This window comes from Toxorhynchites rutilus, chromosome 2 (assembly GCF_029784135.1).
Source record: "Toxorhynchites rutilus septentrionalis strain SRP chromosome 2, ASM2978413v1, whole genome shotgun sequence".
NCBI lineage: Eukaryota > Metazoa > Arthropoda > Insecta > Diptera > Culicidae > Toxorhynchites > Toxorhynchites rutilus.
This window is the reverse complement of record NC_073745.1, coordinates 314,319,284-314,338,296: the sequence shown is the minus strand read 5'-3', so window position 1 is coordinate 314,338,296 and position 19,013 is coordinate 314,319,284. Positions and strand designations below refer to the sequence as shown.

Sequence of the window (19,013 nt, the reverse complement as noted above, 5' to 3'; positions counted from 1 at the left end):
AATGTTTCTATGGTGTTAAGATACTCCTTCCCCCTCTCTTAGAGGGGGCTGCCGTACAAATGAAACACAAATTTTTGCATTACCCGAGAATTAATCAAGCAAATTAAACCAAATTAGGCATATGGAAACTTTAGGGTGCAATGAATGTTTCTATGGTAGTTAGATACCCCTCCCCCCTCTCTTAGGGATGGCTGCCATACAAATAAAACACAAATTTCTGCATTACTCGAGAATTAATCAAGTAGATGGGCGGGACGAAGTTTGCCGGGTTAGCTAGTATATATATATATATATATATATATATACATATATGAATGGATTTCTGTCTGTCTGTCTGTCTGTCTGATTCTTATGGACTTGGAGACTACTGAACCGATCGACATGAAAATTGGTATGTAGGGATTTTTGAGGTCGCGGAAGGTTCTTATGATAGTTCGAGACCTCTCCTCCTTTCTAAGAGGGGCTGTCATACAAATGAAACACAAATTTCTGCATTACTCGAGAATTAATCAAGCAAATGAAACCAAATTTGGCATATGGAGGTTTTAAGGGAGCAATAAATGTTTTATGGTGGTTTGACCCTCCTTTCCCTTCTCTAAAGAGGGGGGGGGAGGTTGCTGAACAACTCGAGAGCTACTAAAACAAATGGAATCAAATTTAGCATATAGAGGTTTTAGGGACCAATAAACGTTTCTATGGTAGTTCGACACTCCTCCTCCCTCTCTAAAGGGGGCTGCCATACAAATAAAACACTAATTTCTGCATAACTCGAGAATTAATTAAACAAATGAAACAAAATTTTCCATGTGGAGGTTTTAGAGTGCAATAAATGTTTTTATGGTGGTTAGACACTCCACTATCCTCTCTAAGGGAAGCTGTGATACAAATGAGAGACAAATTTCTGCATAACTCGAAAATAAAAACAGGCAAATGGAGCCAAACTTGACATGCGAAGGTTTTAGGGGACACGAAACGTTTCTATTGTGAATAGACACTACTCCCCTCTCTCTGAGGGGAGGAGGGAGGCCGCCATACAAATGAAGCATACATTTCTGCATAATTCGAGAACTAATCAAGCAAATGAAACCAAATTTGCCATGTGGAGGTTTCAGAGTGCAATAAATGTTTTTATGCTGGTTAGACACTCCACCCCCTCTCTAAGGGGAGCTGCCATACAAATGAAACACAAATTTCTGCATAACTCGAGAACTAATTAAGCCCGAGAAAACTGAGCCGCAACTCTGGTTGTCTGGTTAAGAAAAATAGTTGCCATACATGATGCTTTTTCGTAAAATTAATTCCTCTCACCTGTTTTAATAGTAATTGTGACTATTCGATTAATGTTTCTACATGTAAAGAATCAGCTTGGAGTGAATTGATATGTCTAATGTCTATTAATATCGTACTCATTTGTTGAAAATATGTTTCATACCATGCGCTGCTGTTCTACCATGCTGTTCAGGAAAAGATAATTTGCAATTAAAAAAAAAAAGATTTGAAGCAACTTAATAAGCGTTTCGATGAGAACCATTGGCGAAAAGAACATACAGATGATTATTGAACGTGCCATCTAAAAAAATTTTGAATTTGATTGAATAAAACTTTAACAAATTCCAGTTTGTGACGACAGAATTTTTAACAGCATTTTAAACTGAAACACCGGACTCTGCTCCTCACGCACTGTAAAAAGGAGCGAAAGGCGAGATATGACGATGTTGTAAGACGCAAAAATCTTGGAATCACGTTGAAAATCTAATGCGAAATTACAAATGACTAATTTTACCATATACAAAGTGATTTCTAACGAATTGGGTGTGCAACTTAATACTCTCGTTTTTTCTGCATTAAAAATAATAATAATTAATTTATTTTCAAATGATTTTTCATCGATAGCTACTACTTATTTTCATATTTTTGGTTTCTGGAATTTAACGGATTCCGTCGCGAAAGAACTGTTCATCTTTTTAAGCTAAAAATGAATCCGACCAATTTTGGACACCCTGTTATGAAGTAAAGTGTTTTCCTCTCAAAGCGTTCTGCATCGATAGAGCGTGTAAACGAGAATTTCCTATCCACTATATTCCAAATAGTTTTTGATTCCAACAGCAACAAGATGAAATATTACCGACTCGTGTCTGCGTGCAGAATCTGAACGCATTAGCTCGCTTCAAACGGATCTATTGTTGCCTGAAGAAGTCTCCATTGATCATTTGACCAGATTTTAGCAACACTCTTTTGATCCCACCAAATAAAGAGCGTTACTTCGGCACCGGGGATATCTGTCTTCGGAGCTAATGTTCCTCATTGAACGGGTTTAAAAACGATGGTTTGCGTTTTTGATTGTCTTATTGCATCCATTTTTCGTTCCCTGTAACGATTCGTAACTTTCTTTTGTGCCTTGTAACATTTCGGACATGCAAAATCGCCGTTCAATAGATCTTGATTCCAACATGGGGGTTGTATGGGGTATAATTTCCTTACTTTTGGATATACCCTGCGGCTTACAGTCGTTGAAAAAAAATTTATCAAATTATTCCCACTGATTATGCAAGCTCTGTTTGTGTTTGACACAAATCATGATCGAGTAATGTCCAAGCAAACCATTTGTCATGACAATTGTCATGCGTAAATGCGGAAACAGAATAGAAACATACGGTATGAGGCATGATGTCGACGCCAACCTCTCTCAGTTTCTATTCTGTTTTCGCATTTTCGCATGACAATTGTCATGACAAATGGTTTGCTTGGTGATGTCTCTAATCCTTCGTCATCAAAACTTTTTCGGTTGACCCGGACGATTTTTGCCTTTATCACTGAAATCATCACTTGTGAATCGTCCAAACCATTCCCTATAAAATCATTCGATGCGCTTCAGCTGTACTTTTTCTTCCAATGGTAACAGAAAATCAAAACATCCCGCAAATGGTGCTTATTTTCAACTAAACTCGACATTTTCAATGCAGTAAAAATTGAACTTTTTGTGCCAAACTCAAATACTTGTGAACAACATTTGATTGACAGATGCCGATACTTCACGATTCAGCAAAAATCTACTCTCGCTGTCCACTATTTATAGCACTTTGAGCCACCTTGTGGTAACGAAACGAATCAAGTTGCACATCCAATAAATAGCCAACTGTTTTCTTAAGCACCCTGTACGTGTGCTCAAGTATTCTTTGGAAAATGATACACTACCATTGTAGTGTAGGAGATCCTGAAGTTCATCATGCCATGCGTTGTCAAATGCCCTTTCGATATTTAAGATGACAGCGGAGCTTGATATGGCTTGACTTTTGATAGTTTTGTTTTTGCGTCCGTAGCACCCGATGTGCAATCCAGAGACTGTCCCTAAATCCAAACTGTTGTGCAGGAACAAAACTGTTAATTTCGTTGTGCATCAGCAGACGTTGGTGTAAGGAAAGTGTGGGTAAGACGTACAGTGGGATAAGAAGGGCATACGATTGATCTGAATAGTTACATTTTGAATTTCATATTTATGTTGATGATAACTCTTCATACACATTATTCTATAATATTTGAATCACTCTATAACATTGACGATTGATCAAAAGTGGAAAAGATCTCCTAGTCTTTTACTGCTTCTGTAGGAACCTTGAACCACTGCAACCATTAGTTTGATCTATTGTGATGCACTTCAGTTTACTATATAGTGCTCTGTCAGTTCGTTCCATCACTCAGGGAATAAGTGATAGTCGCACTAGGATTTTGCCCTTCTGGCTTCCGGGCGGCGAATATCATACTAACATTCCTTCCCTTCCCCTGGTGACTGTAAGGATGTGGTCGGCGTCGTTATTGACCATTTAGAGCTCGAATCACCGAGAATTGCACAACGAGAATGATTTGCTAGTCCCAAGCGTCATTCTGTGTGTTCTTTGTGCAATTTGGTTGGTTCAGGTCAATCACGGAGAGCAACTACGAATTGTACAGTCTACCCAAGCTCAAGCTCAAGCTCATATGTATTTGGATGCAAAACAATGTTGACTATGCCATCGTCGATCAGGGCCTCAAGCTCCACATCCTCATCGTGCACAGTTTTCTCCTGGTCAATCAATTTCTTCAGATTCGAAAGTATGTGTTCTTTGGCAACCGACTACGAGATAATAGCATTTTCTATGACTTGACAATGGAATCAGCCGGTACCTCGATCCGAGCCTCGGCTACCCAAAACATAGCATGCCTAATGTTGATTCGCTTAACAATATCATCGAACTTTCCGTGGCATCAAAAAAGCTCACGCATAAGCTTTTGCTTGTAGTTGGACTTGACCATTTGAATAATATTTTGGTAAATGAACTGTAAAAAGGCGATGTTTATTTTTTTTCAATTTTCAAAACATTACCCCTCTCCCAGGGGGCGCTAGTCGATTTCTGGCTACGACACTGCAATATACAAATAAATCAGTACAAATCATGGTTATTTTACGTTCACCGAGCGATTTTCTTCTAAATTTTTTGAAGACTTTTTGAAAAAAAAAGTATTTAAACAGGCCTTGAAAAGATTGAACAAAAAGGATTGACTAGATCACCTAGAAGAGCCTTGTATTTTTTTTTTCTTTTTTTTCATGTCTGAAATAACTTTTGGCTTTCGGAATAACAGATTCGAAATACGTTTTAAAAACCGCTAAGCCATCTGAGTTGGTTTATTGAACGAAAGCTTCAGTCCGTTTTTTTTGCGCCAGTTCGAAAGCCAATTTTCTGATTTCCGTTATGGACTTCCCATTAATCTCCTCTCTCGGTCGAGGAGATGTCGCATTAGTTTTTATTTTTACTGCTGACTGAAAACTATAGAAAGTGGTCCTAGCTGTGATGAAAAATTATAATTTTTGAGGTTCGGTATGAGTGTTGTTCTTGTAATGTTGGAATTCAACGCTGTTGTGTTCACGGGAGACACTCTTTTAACAGCTTTCAAACATTGTTTTTTCTTTTGACAGAAACAAAATGTTCGTCTTTCCGTTCGGTGATAAGAATTTTTAACATCAATATTTTTGGAGTCAAAATGAGAAAATTTACCGCTGATTCGATAAAATGGAAGGAATTTAATGGTAAAACACTGACGTATCGAAAAATACCCAAAACATTTTTGTAAACAATAACAACCTTATTTTTTGCAGACGAAATTTTACATAGACTTACACATGTCGACAACCGGTTTATTCTATGATAGAGAACAGAAGAAATCAATCTTTCAATCCATCAAACATGACTCTTAATTTATTTCTATTTTTCTGTGTAATCTATTCTGACATTCGTTCCATAATTTCCATCCTCGGTAGATGAAAAAATGATCCAAACTACAGCCTGAAATAGACAGAAAAGAGATTCCACAATGAATTCCTCTATTATCAGGTCCTGTATTGGAATAATAATTGCAATGTAATTTAATGTGATACAACTAATACCCATTGACAGAACTTTTCTTTCGATAAGGCTCACACAAGCAGGAAAATATAAGCAGCTTGTTGTATCTTCTGCAATCTCTGCTGTCCTTCTGTAAAAAAAATCCTGCTGATAACGGTTGACAACGTGCTTGTTAGCTGATAATTGTCACTTAAGAGATTTTGCACAGACCGTCGCAAAGTAGAAGTGAAAAGAGTTGCAAAAAAGTAGATTCGTCTGAGCTTTCGATTCGCGAGACATCATTAAATCATTGTATGATGAAGAAACATATAATAAATGATTTAGATGTAGACACAAGATGAATTATTCGCTGTGATAAATAACAGAATTGATATTCATTAGCATCATTAAAATGTGTCATCCTTCTGAATCAGAGTTTAAACCAACTTTGACTTAATAAGGGTATCTTATACACTCCGCAAATGTCTAAGCTCGAACAAAACTGGAAATCAATCAACATGATTTCTTCAACCATTTCAAAAACCATCTGTGGACGTAACATTTTTGTCAATTAAACATTCTCACCAGAATAATCCTACTTAAATTAGTTTCTTTGTCATTTCGATCACAACACAACACAGCTCGCAACGGGTAAGCATCCAGAGAAGTTGTGGAACAAAACAGAGAGCAGAGTGGATTGATGAATCGATCTCCAGCTGGCTAGAATTTTGGTCAACTCGTTTATCGAAACTCGATCCCCAACCATGTTCTCTTGATTGATTGACGTCTTCCCAAAGCGGAGCGTGACAAATTCGTTCTGATTACAAAACATCCACTTCAAGTTTCAATTTCAAAAAACCTGTTCATTGTATTAGCAAAATATCTCACGCGCTGTCCTTGCCTTTTATCTTTCGTCACATATAGGTCACCGCGCCAACTTTACTGTTAGCCGGTCGGATCCAGCTGGTAAACCTGTCCCCGGAAGAGGCCCAGAAATACATCACAGAGCAAAGCTTGGACCTGCGCTATGCGAAGAAGCTGGGTGAGTTCCCGCTCGGCTACTTCCGAAACATTCAGGACCCCTCGAGTGCTAAACTATTCCACAAAGGACGACTGATTGAACATCCGGAGGATTATGTGGAGGAAGGGTACGAGGCTTCTCAGTTCCACGGACAGGTTGGTGATTCTCAATTTCGGCTGCTAATTGTGAACATAACACTCACGAAACGACTCTATTTTCTAGGATGGTCTTGGAAGGGCTATGTTCGGTTATTCTGATTACAACCAGGCTCGTTTGGAAGCTCGCAATACCAACGGAGAGATTCGTGGCTCGTACCAGTACATCGATCCAACCGGCCAGGAAGTCATTGTGCAATACTGGTCCGACAGCTTGGGATTTCACCAGATCGACAACCGACCAGAGGTTAAGTTGGAACCAGTGACCGATACTCCTGAGGTTCGTGAGGCACGACTTGCCCACGAAAAAGCCTGGAAGGAGGCTGCAAACCTTGCTCGTTCGGGAAAACCGATCAGCGACATCAACAGGCCCGTTCACAATGGTGTCGAGGAAGAGGAGGAGGAAATTGTAGCTGCTTTGTCGAACCAGCACCAGAGTCTTGTGCGTTACCCAAGCCTGCCATACACCAGCCACATCTCGCCGGAAGATGCATCGGCCTCGTCGGATGACGCAGTGGTTGTTGAAGCCGACCATAACGTCAAGAAACGCGAAAATGTAGAATCGAATAGCAATGAGGAAGAGCCCCAGTATGATCCGAAAGGATTTTTCTACAGTTTCGAATATCCAGTGTTTAACATCAAGGAAACCGAGTCTGGTCTGGCTCGCAGCCAGAGTCAGAAAGTTAAGCGATCCAACCCGCAAGAAGAACTAAAAGTCGCGAGTGAGCTCAATCTGAAGGGAGTACCCGTTGCAGTGCCCGTACCTGCGGTCAAGAGTCCAGTACTACCAGAGGCAGCTCCGGAGCCGGCGCTTGGGGACAATCGAGTATCTCTGAAGGCAGTTCTAACGGGAGAGCAATTGGTTGCAGCAGTTCACGATGTACAGGTGTCCCCGAAACAGCAATTGAGCAGTGAGCAGTGATTTAATGGAGATGAATTGCTACGTTTACCTGTATACAAAAAACGTATGATGACATGAGTGAGAAATGGAACACTGTGAAACAGATCTCTGCCAGCTAAAGTAGTCCGATAGAAATCGATATTGTGTTGAAATGAAATCAGATCTACATGAATAATAAATACTCAAACGACAAACAATAAAAGTGCAATTTTATCAATGGTAACAAACGGAAGTTTCTTTTTTATTTTTAGTATACTGCTTAACCCTCCTGTACTCGCGTGTAAAATCATAACACGTATACTCGCGCACGGTGTCACAGACCTAAAATTGAACTTCTCTGTAATTTTTTTTTTTTTTTATATCTGTATTATAGTGATTTTCAACTCATTTTGGCTGGTTCGTCACTTTTACTTCCATTTTTGGAAGAATGTCGGGAGTGAGAATTGAACTCGTGACCTTTAGCGTGAGAGGCATGGATGTTACCACTACGCCAGATCGCCTCCACACTTCTCTGTAATGTTGCCATTGTGTATTTTTCAGGCTTTAAAGGCATTTATTTGGAGAAGAGGATATGATTGAATGGAAAAAACTCCAAAAATTTGTTTCCTTCATCTTTGTTATGTTTAAATAGTCATCTAATTCAGCATCCTTAAAAAAGAGTTATTTTTAATACTCTAACACAAATAACGAAATTCGAATTTTTCACATTAATTAAAAGTAAGTAATATAATTCATGGAAGTATGAAGAGCTATGAAACAACATAAAAACGTATTAATCGATTGTGGTTTCATTGGAGTAAGAATCAGAACATAGCATAACTGCATTCTCGAAACAAACATATTTTTCACATTTCATGCAGTTGTTGCGTATTTTTCGGGTCTTTTATCAAAGAAAAGAATGTATAACGACCTTCTAGATAATTACCAGATTATAAAGGTTATGGAATATAAAGTTCGCGTCGGTGTGTCAGACCGAAAATGTTAAAAAAGTGGTACACGTCCCTATTGTACCAACACATACGATACGCTAAACGATGACGAACGACGAATAACGAAGCTAGAGAGAATCGCAAAGTCGTTGTGTTGATATTTTCTGAGAAATGAATGAATTATTGATTTCTCGATCTGACAGACCAATGCGCGAGTATAGGAGTGTTAACCAATATCCAATAAGTGGCTTTTGAAGTTTGAACGCGTATTCTCTAATTTGTCACTCAAAATACAGTCGGGGCGCGCATACCGACTTCTACGATGATTTCGAAATGTTCCATCTACGGAAACACTGGCAGCAAAGGGTTAATTGACATGGAAATCTCAAACAAATACTAATAAAAATGACGCGGATTATTCGAAATTCTGATCAATCTGAAACTGATGGCTAGGCTAGGTCTGTCTCAGAAGCAGACAGGAGGAAGGTAGCAACTGTTAAAAAATTTCGTAATCTTCTCAAACGGCACGTAGATTGGACAATATTGGCAATGTTTTGAAGACCTGCGTATTTCCCATGGAATGGCATGGAATTGCCACTCAGAGTGACCGAGGGTTTCGTCCGGGTCGATCGGAAGGATTCTTGTGTTGTTTTCGCCATATGTTTTGTTAGGAGGGGAAACAGTGACTAACAGTCCTTTGGTTAGCTGTAGGACTGACATTATTTCATCAGAATGACAATAACAATGATCGTGTAAGGTTGACAAAATTGATATGAAGGGCAATAATGATGCAAATCCGGATTTTCTGATCTCGTTCCATCATTACTGTAATAGAGCAGGGACACTATCATTCGAGGTGTCTAGGATACTGTGCGACATCTTGTGTCAAAATCTATGTTTGTGAGCCAATTTACTCTCTATCAGATTAGTGGGCCTAAAGCAATTTAAAATTCCTTAAATTTGAATGAAAGTTATTATTTTCTGTTACTTGAATGCTGTGGAAAATGCAAAAATGGCGTATCCTAGCAATAACAAAACAAACAACCCCCGCTCCACAAACCGTAATCCCCTTCTTATTGAAGTGATGATGTTGCTTCACCTCTTATACATTGATATAAGCGCCTTGCACAAAACAACAGAACCTGTAAGACATTGAATCTATTGTAATCATCAGAAGAATAAAACTAGCAGGCATCGGTTTTACGTTCTGCCCGAAAAGTAATTTTCCAGAAGAAAGGTTCAAATTCCACATAATTGTACCGCGGAAATAGAAAGAGAAAGTGTCCTCCAAGTCGTCGTGAGCGAATTGCTACAACGTTTAGTTTTGTGACAAACATTGTGGTGCCGAAATCCGGGATTTATGAGTTGCAGTTGAATGTCATGGTTCGATCGACGCCATCGCGGTTCCAGTTAACCATCACGTCCAGCACGTGGAAGCAGCTTCGATCGTCATCATCAGCAGTTCTACGGCAGTTCCAGCAGCCGCTGTGGGATCATCATCGCTTACATCGGTTCGTGCCCCGGCACAGGAGGAAAACAGCTTCATCGTGAACTGTTGCGGAGACGGTATTTATACATTGGACATCGAGCAAAGCGAGAGATAAGTCGGTGAGGTTAGAAAAAGCGCCGTGAACACAGGTAATCGTTTTCGTTATTTTGGTGTTGGTATAATTAGAAAGTGCTCAAGATGCCAGAAACGAAGGCGAGCAGTTCGGGTTCAAAATTAAACCGACTGCATCGTCGTCGAGCAAATATTATGGGATCGGCAAACCTGGTAAAGGAGTTCGACCAAATGTATGAACCCGCTCACAAGGGCCAATTAACAGCACAACTTCAGTGTTTGGATGAGTTGTGGCATGAATTTCTCACTACGCAGGAGGAAATTGAGGTTATGGAGGATGCAGAGGAGCATTTTTCGGAGCAAAGGCGAGAATTTCAGGTGATGTACCTTGGGCTCAAGTCATCACTGCAGAGTAAACTTTCGGTTCAACCCCCCGTGCCTCGCCCACCACCTCAAGCAGGGCCACCCGCTTGCATACAACCTGTGTCTCACGTTAGACTTCCGGAAATTAAAATCCCGCATTTTGGCGGCGAACTTGATGATTGGGTTCCTTTTCGCGATCTTTTTGTGTCGTTGATTCATTCTAATCAACAACTGACTGCAGTACAGAAAATGCACTATTTGCGAGCATCATTGTCGGGTGAAGCATCTCACATAATCTCGTCGCTTGAGATTTCGGCGCATGAATATGACGTTGCATGGAACCTGTTGAAGGAGCGTTTTGAAAATCCGAGCTTGCTCATCAAGAACCATATGTCGGCCTTGCTGGCAACTGCTTCCTTGAAAAAGGAATCTGCTGTATGTTTGTCTGTGCTAGCAGACAGTTTTGATCGCCATGTTCAGTTGTTGGATAGACTCGAAAGAGCGGAAGACCATTGGAATTCGTTTCTCGTTGAGCGACTGAGCAGTTATTTGGACCCTAGCTCACGCAGGGAGTGGGAAACGCTCATAGATGATGGCGAGCGTCCCACTTATAAAGACCTTCTCGAGTTTATCCACAAAAGATCGCATATAATAAAAACAATTGCGCTCTCTTACTCTGTCAACACCCAATCACAATTTGATCCGAAGTCGAAGTCGCGCCTCGCCGCAGCCCATGTTACTTCTGAAAATGTCAGGAAATGTCCCAAATGCAAACAAGCGTATCTCTTGTTTCAGTGTGAGTCTTTTCGAAACCTAGTACCACACCAAAGATTCGAGTTTGTGAAGAAGTTCGGGCTTTGCATCAACTGCCTGAAAGGCACACACCTCGCTAAAGATTGCTCCAGCGGATCTTGCAAGTATTGATCCAGGAAGCATCATTCGTTGCTGTATTTACCACCAATTTCGCCGTCGTCGGCACCATGTGCTGAAGCAACCAACCCATCCACGCCTGCGTTGGTTGTACAATCCGCTGAAGCAATCGGTCTTCAATCGCAAAGTAGCTCAAGTGCTGTCGTTTCTCCGTCGTCAGTTAAATTCGTGGCCTCCCCACTCGCGAAGTCGTTTCCAAACAACTCGCAACTGTTTTCGGTCGGTAACATCCCTTACACTCCGTCGGTTGATTCCGTTGAAAGTGAACATTCACCTCCCTCGAACTCCTATCAAAGTGCTGAAGTGAGTGAAAGTTGTCGTCGTTAAACCGTTTTACTGTCGACGGCAGCGATCATAGTGAAAGACTCGACAAATACCATTTCGCCAGAGCCCTGCTGGATAGTGGCTCCCAATCCAGCTTCATAAAAGAATCACTCTGCCAGAAGATCCGCTTGAAGCGTACCAGGATCAACGCACCGATCAGTGGGATCGGCCAGTCTATCGTGAACGTCCACTATGGAGTTACATTGTCGTTCGCCTCTCGCTTCGGAGATCACCACTTCAGCCTGGATTGCCTCGTACTACCCAAGTTGACCATGTCGTTACCCAGTCATCACATCGACGTTACGTGTTGGACGATTCTGCGCAACCTACCGCTAGCAGATCCCAAGTTCAACATCAGTCAAAATGTCGACATCATCATAGGTGCTGAGTTGTTCTTCTCGCTACTACAAATGAATCAAGCATAAGCTATTGAGATTTCTATTGAAAAATACAGTTTTAAATTGTGAATAGATCAATGAAAAAAATTCAAAATGGTTTTCGACATTATATTAACAGATCAAATTGTTGAAATCATAATTAGAAACCATTATTAGGAACAATTTTCGTTCTAGATTTTTTCATTGTTTGCAGAAAACCTTTCAAATTATTGATGTGGATGTTTATTTGATACAATAAAATTGATTTTCAATGATAGTTTTCATTTCGAAAATGTGTATGTTTCTCTTACGACTATGAAGGCTAGAGTTACTGCATTCCTCGAAGCAATAAAAATGATCGTGTAGGGTTGAAGAATAATGATGATGCCGAATGGAGTGTGTCTTGCTAGTATTGCCATTACTGATAATGTCGATGCTACTGATCGTGTAAGGGCCGCTTTAGTTTCCGTATCTTATCGAACAGCTTAAAACTTGATTCTTCCGATTGGATTTTTTTTTATTTGTTCTCGTCCTCGATTTAAAATCGTACAGACTGAATATTAAACTATGTCTCTAGTTCAAGCCTTAAAAGTATATTAAGACATACCAAAATCGTGGACATAACGAATTGAGTTGAATGCTCTCAGACATGAGTTGTATGGGCCATTTTGTCCGTAACCAGTTCTGTGGAATAGCAGATTGATGGCGGGAAAGCTTCGTAGGGTTCGCGTAGGGACATTGAAGTTTATCTGTTTAAGCAGTTCAGAACAGTCAGTATTTCCTTGAATAATGTCGAATACAAAAGTTTGCTGGAGTTGGAGTCGACGAGCTGACAAGGTCTCCAAGCCGATGAGCATGCAGCGTGAAGCGTAGTCTGGCAAGATAACAGGGTCCCTCGACGGAAGCTGTCGTAAGGCATACTGAAGGAATTGCTTCTGTACTCGCTCTGGCTGGGCAGCTTGTACTGTCTGGTTCGGTGCCCATATTGGAGCTGTATACTCAAGGATGCTGTGAACCAGTGTGCAGAACAGTGTCTTGAGGGTGTACGACCCGTGAGTTGATACGTCTGCCTTCGAATGAATCCAGGTACCACAAATGCTTTAGCTGCGGTGACTGAGTTATGATCTTGAAATTGCAGTTTCGAGTCTATTGTGATGCCCAGATCACGATTAGAGCTGACCCGCTCCAAACATTGTTGCCGATGCTGTACGAATGGATGATTGTGTCGAGCTGTTATGAGAATGAGATCACCTTGTATTTTGAGATATTCATCGCCATTCCATTTTCACGGTACCACAGCATGAGTTCGTCGATGTCCCTTTGCAGAGCCAGACAATCAATGTAATGAAATTTTCATTTTTATTTTATATTTTATTATATTTTTTTATATTTTTTATTGAGATATTCATCGCCATTCCATTTTCACGGTACCACAGCATGAGTTCGTCGATGTCCCTTTGCAGAGCCAGACAATCAAAGTAATGAAATCACTCAATATAATTCGAGGTCGTCGCCAACCATTTTCTTCGGCGACTTCAGTCTAAAGCATAGATCATTCACGAAAAGAATGAAAATGAATGGATCTAACGTGATGCTAGGATTTCCGGAACAAACTGAGTTGACACACACTGCAGCTTCACGGTTGGTGAGGTATGAATGTAGTCATCCAGTTATGTATTCTGGAAAACCCATGTGCTTCATTTTTTCAATTAGGTAGCCATGCGGAATAGTATCGAATGTCTTGGAATAGACGACGTAAATGGGATCAACCTGATTTCTGTTCTCGACTACATCGAAAAGAACGCGGGTGTAACACATTAGATTTGTTGTCGTTGACCTGTTCTGTACAAATCCGTGTTGTTGCTCTGACATAAGCGAATGTGTTGCTCTATGCAGTTAGCCTGAACCATGGTTTCGAAAACTTTTTCAAGTGAACAAAAGATCGATATATCACGGTAGTTTTCGACGCGACGAGTGCTGCTCGATTTGTGAATCGGAAAAATTTGAGCTGCTTTCCAAATCTTCGGGAATATCTTCTCAACAAGCGACCGATTAACACGTTCGACGCCCAACGCGACGTTCTTGAGTTTCTTGCAGGGCCCAACTTGCGAATAAATTGATCAATGAAGATCAAACTTAGTTTGTAGATAACTTTTGCATGATCTAGCAATGTTTGTTTTCAATTGAAGACGAATTAATGACAATAACACATGCCAAAGTCATATTGGTTTTAATCGAGCGGCCATTGGGTGCGGGCGTATTTCGTTTGCGAGTTCTTGTGTTTTCATTGTGTTGAGCAGGAGGCAGCATACTGAAAAATATGTGCGCGTTAGTGCTGTGTTGATTATTTTATTTTGAATGGGCAAAAGTAGTGCATGTGATTTCTTTTTTTTTTTCTGTATTATAGTGACTTTCAACGCTTCTGGCTGGTTCGTCACTTTTCCTTCCATTTTGGAAGATGCATGTGATTTCGAAACCATTAGATTTTTCAATTCTTCGAAGATGTTTTTGAGATGGTTTGGTGAAGTGAAGTTTTCTGGGAAGCCATTTTTATATCGCGTTTGTGGTAGTAAAGAGATCGTTTTTGTTGCACTTTCAATTCGTCGCATGTTCGGTTCTGTATTATAGTGCTCTCTCTCAGACACGGACATATTTTATCATGACGAACGGTTTGTCTGCCTTCGTCTAATACATCGAGTGCGGAATTATTATGTCGTAGTGAGTGTATCACAATTGAAGGAATCACCGACACGGATGGGCTGAACATGCAGCAATGCCAGCTAAGTTTTCTTTTACCATATACACATACAGCTTTTTTCATACTAAATTGTATACATTTCTAAAGAGTTGGAATGTCGATTTGTTTAAGTACACTTCTCACATCATAGTAAACATTCCTTGAACTTGCATGTTTATAATTTGACAATCTATTGACGCTGCTCTCTCTCATGAACTCATAAACAGATCGGATGCTACAGAAGTTAACTTCTCCTTGCTCGCTGATGATGCGAGATAGTGATGGTGTTTTTCCACTCACCGATGTAGCAATCTCGGTGTCGGTGCTATGCCGGAAACGATTGTTAGAACGATCCCGGAAAGCAATAGTAATAGTAATAGTAATAGTAATAGTAATAGTAATAGTAATAGTAACAGTAATAGTGATAGTAATAGTTATAGTTATAGTTATAGTTATAGTTATAGTTATAGTTATAGTTATAGTTATAGTTATAGTTATAGTTATAGTTATAGTTATAGTTATAGTTATAGTTATAGTTATAGTTATAGTTATAGTTATAGTTATAGTTATAGTTATAGTTATAGTTATAGTTATAGTTATAGTTATAGTTATAGTTATAGTTATAGTTATAGTTATAGTTATAGTTATAGTTATAGTTATAGTTATAGTTATAGTTATAGTTATAGTTATAGTTATAGTTATAGTTATAGTTATAGTTATAGTTATAGTTATAGTTATAGTTATAGTTATAGTTATAGTTATAGTTATAGTTATAGTTATAGTTATAGTTATAGTTATAGTTATAGTTATAGTTATAGTTATAGTTATAGTTATAGTTATAGTTATAGTTATAGTTATAGTTATAGTTATAGTTATAGTTATAGTTATAGTTATAGTTATAGTTATAGTTATAGTTATAGTTATAGTTATAGTTATAGTTATAGTTATAGTTATAGTTATAGTTATAGTTATAGTTATAGTTATAGTTATAGTTATAGTTATAGTTATAGTTATTTTTTTTTTTTTTTTTATCCAAAATATATATTTTATTAAGGCTCATATGGCGTCAGCCTAACGGGGCCGGGAGTTCAATATTTTGACAATGTTTGCTTAGACTATATTAGTAATCTGTAACCGATTACTCGCGGTTGACTCGAGGTTAGTATTACAAGTGTTCTCATAATTGGTATGTCGCAGTCTTCGATGCTCTGTACGTGTGCCCGACACGGGATACTTCCTATTGGGATGCAGCTGACCATTAATTAGCAACGCCCCCCTAGTCTGTACCCCATATCTAGCGTGGTGCGTCTTTCTCGACTCGAGGAATCCAGGATAGAATGGTGGCGCAATCATCAGCTCGTGTAGAGTTGTCATGAGCGGTACAACCTTTGGCTCTTGTTGAATAATCAGTGGACTGCACAACCTTCGGCCCGTGCATCTGTAAAGAGTGTGTGTATGTATTGCCGCGACTAAGTAAAAGTTTATCGATCGGATAGGAGGGATATGAAACGGGGACACAACGAAGGAAACATCATTAAACGTTGACATCGGCGTTTCTGAGGAACAGGTATAGATGAAGCAGAAGATCAGGATCCCGGCTACCTAAGATATCCCGGACGGGGATATCCGATTGTCTGCCTTGTGCTCTCAGTGCTCTAGAGAGCTGAGAGCGAGCAGCATGGAACCGGATACACGACCAGACAACATGCTCGATGTCGTGGTAGCCATCGCCACAATCACAAAGATTGTTTGCTGCGAGCCCAATGCGATAGAGATGCGCGTTTAGGTTGTAGTGATTGCACATAAGCCGAGATATCACGCGAATGAAATCACGACCTACATTCAATCCCTTGAACCATGCACTCGTCAAGACCTTAGGGATAATTGTGTGTAACCAACGACCGAACTCATCTTCACTCCACATGCGCTGCCAACTTACGAGCGTATACTGACGAGGAATGTGGAAAAATTCATTATAAGCAATTTGCCTTTCAAAAAGTGTGCCTTCTAAAGCGCCCACCTTAGCTAGCGAGTCCGCTTTCTCATTCCCCGGAATCGAGCAATGAGAGGGAACCCATACTAAGGTAATCTTGAATAATTTTTCGACCAAAACACTCAATAGTTGTCTTATTCTAGTTAGGAAATAAGATGAGCGTTTATCAACCTTCATTGAGCAGATTGCCTCTATTGAGCTGAGATTGTCTGAAAAAATAAAATAGTTGTCGATGGGCAATGTTTCAATGATCCCTAATGCGTAATATATCGCACCCAGTTCAGCGACATACACGGAACAAGGATCTTTGAGTTTGAAAGAGGCACTGGAATTTTCATTGAAGATGCCGAAGCCAGTGGACTCGTTTATGAATGAACCGTCAGTAAAGAACATTTTATCAGATCCAACTTTCCCATATTCTGCCGAAAATATCGGCGGAATAGAATCGGAGCGTAGGTGATCTGGGATTCCATGGATTTTTTGTCGCATGGACAGATCAAAAATGACAGAGGAATTGCAGAAGTATGGGAAGCAAACTTGGTTGGAGATGCCTGGTGAAGGGTGCACGTCGTGGGTAAGGTACTCATAGTATATAGACATAAAACTTGACTGAGGAGTCAGTTGGAGTAGATTTTCGAAGTTATCAATCACCAATGGATTCATGATCTTGCAACGGATGAGAAATCTGTAGGATAATTCTGTGAACCGAAGAGTAAGCGGGGGTACTCCTACCAAAACTTCGAGACTCATCGTATGTGTCGAATGCAAACACCCCATGGCTATACGCAAGCAACGATATTGTATTCTCTCCAGCTTGAGAATATGAATCCTGGCAGCTGATCGGAAGCAAAAACTGCCATATTCTAACACTGACAATATCGTTGTTTTGTACAACTGAATGAGGTCTCCTGGATGGGCACCCCACCATGTTCCGGTTATTGTTTGGAGAAAATTGATTCTTTGCTGGCATTTCTGTTTCAAATACGCAATGTGTCTCCCCCAGGTACACTTAGAATCAAAATATACAACCAGGTATTTGAAAAACATAGAGTGTTGGATCGTTTTGCCGGATAGGTGAAGCTGGAATTGGGCGGGTTCGTGCTTCCTAGAAAAAACGACCATTTCAGTTTTCTCCGTAGAGAATTCGATACCCAGCTTGAGAGCCCACGTGAACAGATTGTTCAGGGTATCTTGCAAGGATTTTTGCAGAACGGCGGGATTAGTACCCGTGATGGAAATAACTCCATCGTCTGCAAGTTGTCTCAGCGTGCAGTCTCTAGTTAGACAATTATCTATATCATTGACGTAAAAACTGTACAAGAGGGGGCTTAGGCAGGAGCCTTGTGGTAGGCCCATAAAACTGTATCGAGAAGATTTCAAGCTGCCATGATTGAAAAACATGTGCTTTTCTGAGAGTAAATTGTACAGGAAATTATTCAGAATTGGTGAAAGTCCACGATTATGAAGCTTCTCTGAGAGAATTTCCATGGAAACTGAATCAAATGCCCCTTTGATATCGAGAAAAACGGAAGCCATTTGTTCTTTGCGAGCAAATGCGATTTGGATTTCAGAAGATAGCAGCGCGAGACAATCATTTGTCCCTCTACCTCGGCGGAAGCCAAACTGCGTATTTGACAGCAAATTGTTTGTTTCGACCCACTTGTCCAAACGAAGTAGAATCATTTTCTCTAACAATTTACGAATACAGGATAACATTGCAATCGGCCTATACGAGTTGTGATCGCAAGCCGGCTTGTTGGGTTTTCGTATGGCTATCACTCTCACTTGTCTCCAGTCATGCGGGACAATATTCAGCTCCAGAAACTTGTTGAACAAGTTCAGCAAACGCTGTTTTGCCAAGTCGGGAAGATTCTTCAACAAGTTGAATTTAATCTTGTCCGACCCCGGAGCTGAATTGTTACATGAGAGAAGGGCAATTGAGAATTCCATCATCGAAAAATTCTCATAATCGCTTTGAAGTGGAATGTCGCGTACGACGTTTTGTGCAGGAACGGTGTCGGGGCAAACCTTCCTTGCAAAGTTAAAAATCCAACGGTCAGAGTATTCCTCACTTTCGTTTGTATGGTTCCAGCCACGCATTTTCCTAGCCGTATTCCAAAGAGTGCTCATAGCGGTCTCCCTTGACAAACCATTGACGAACTTCCGCCAATATCCACGCTTTTTTGCTTTAATCAAACCTTTTAGTTTGGCTTCTAGAGCTTGGTACTTTAGAAACCATTCCACTAATCCAGTTTTCCTGAATTTTTTGAAAGCGGATGATTTTTCAAGGTAGACCTTTGAACACTCCTTGTCCCACCAAAGTGATGGAGGACGACGTCGGAAAGTGGTAGCCGGCACACGTTTC

The 19,013-nt window shown here is 40.1% G+C and overlaps 1 protein-coding gene across 1 annotated transcript in view; it reads left to right on the top strand.

Annotated features, from left to right (window-relative positions):
• LOC129767614 (uncharacterized) overlaps window positions 1-7,661 on the top strand; it is a 33,116-nt gene extending 25,455 nt beyond the window's left edge. Inside the window, exons 2-3 of the mRNA XM_055768664.1 lie at window positions 6,282-6,533; window positions 6,601-7,661. Coding sequence (XP_055624639.1) covers window positions 6,282-6,533; window positions 6,601-7,455 — 1,107 coding nt within the window. The 3' untranslated portion in view covers window positions 7,456-7,661. The remainder of the gene's footprint in view (window positions 1-6,281; window positions 6,534-6,600) is intronic.
• Window positions 7,662-19,013: the final 11,352 nt, after the last annotated feature.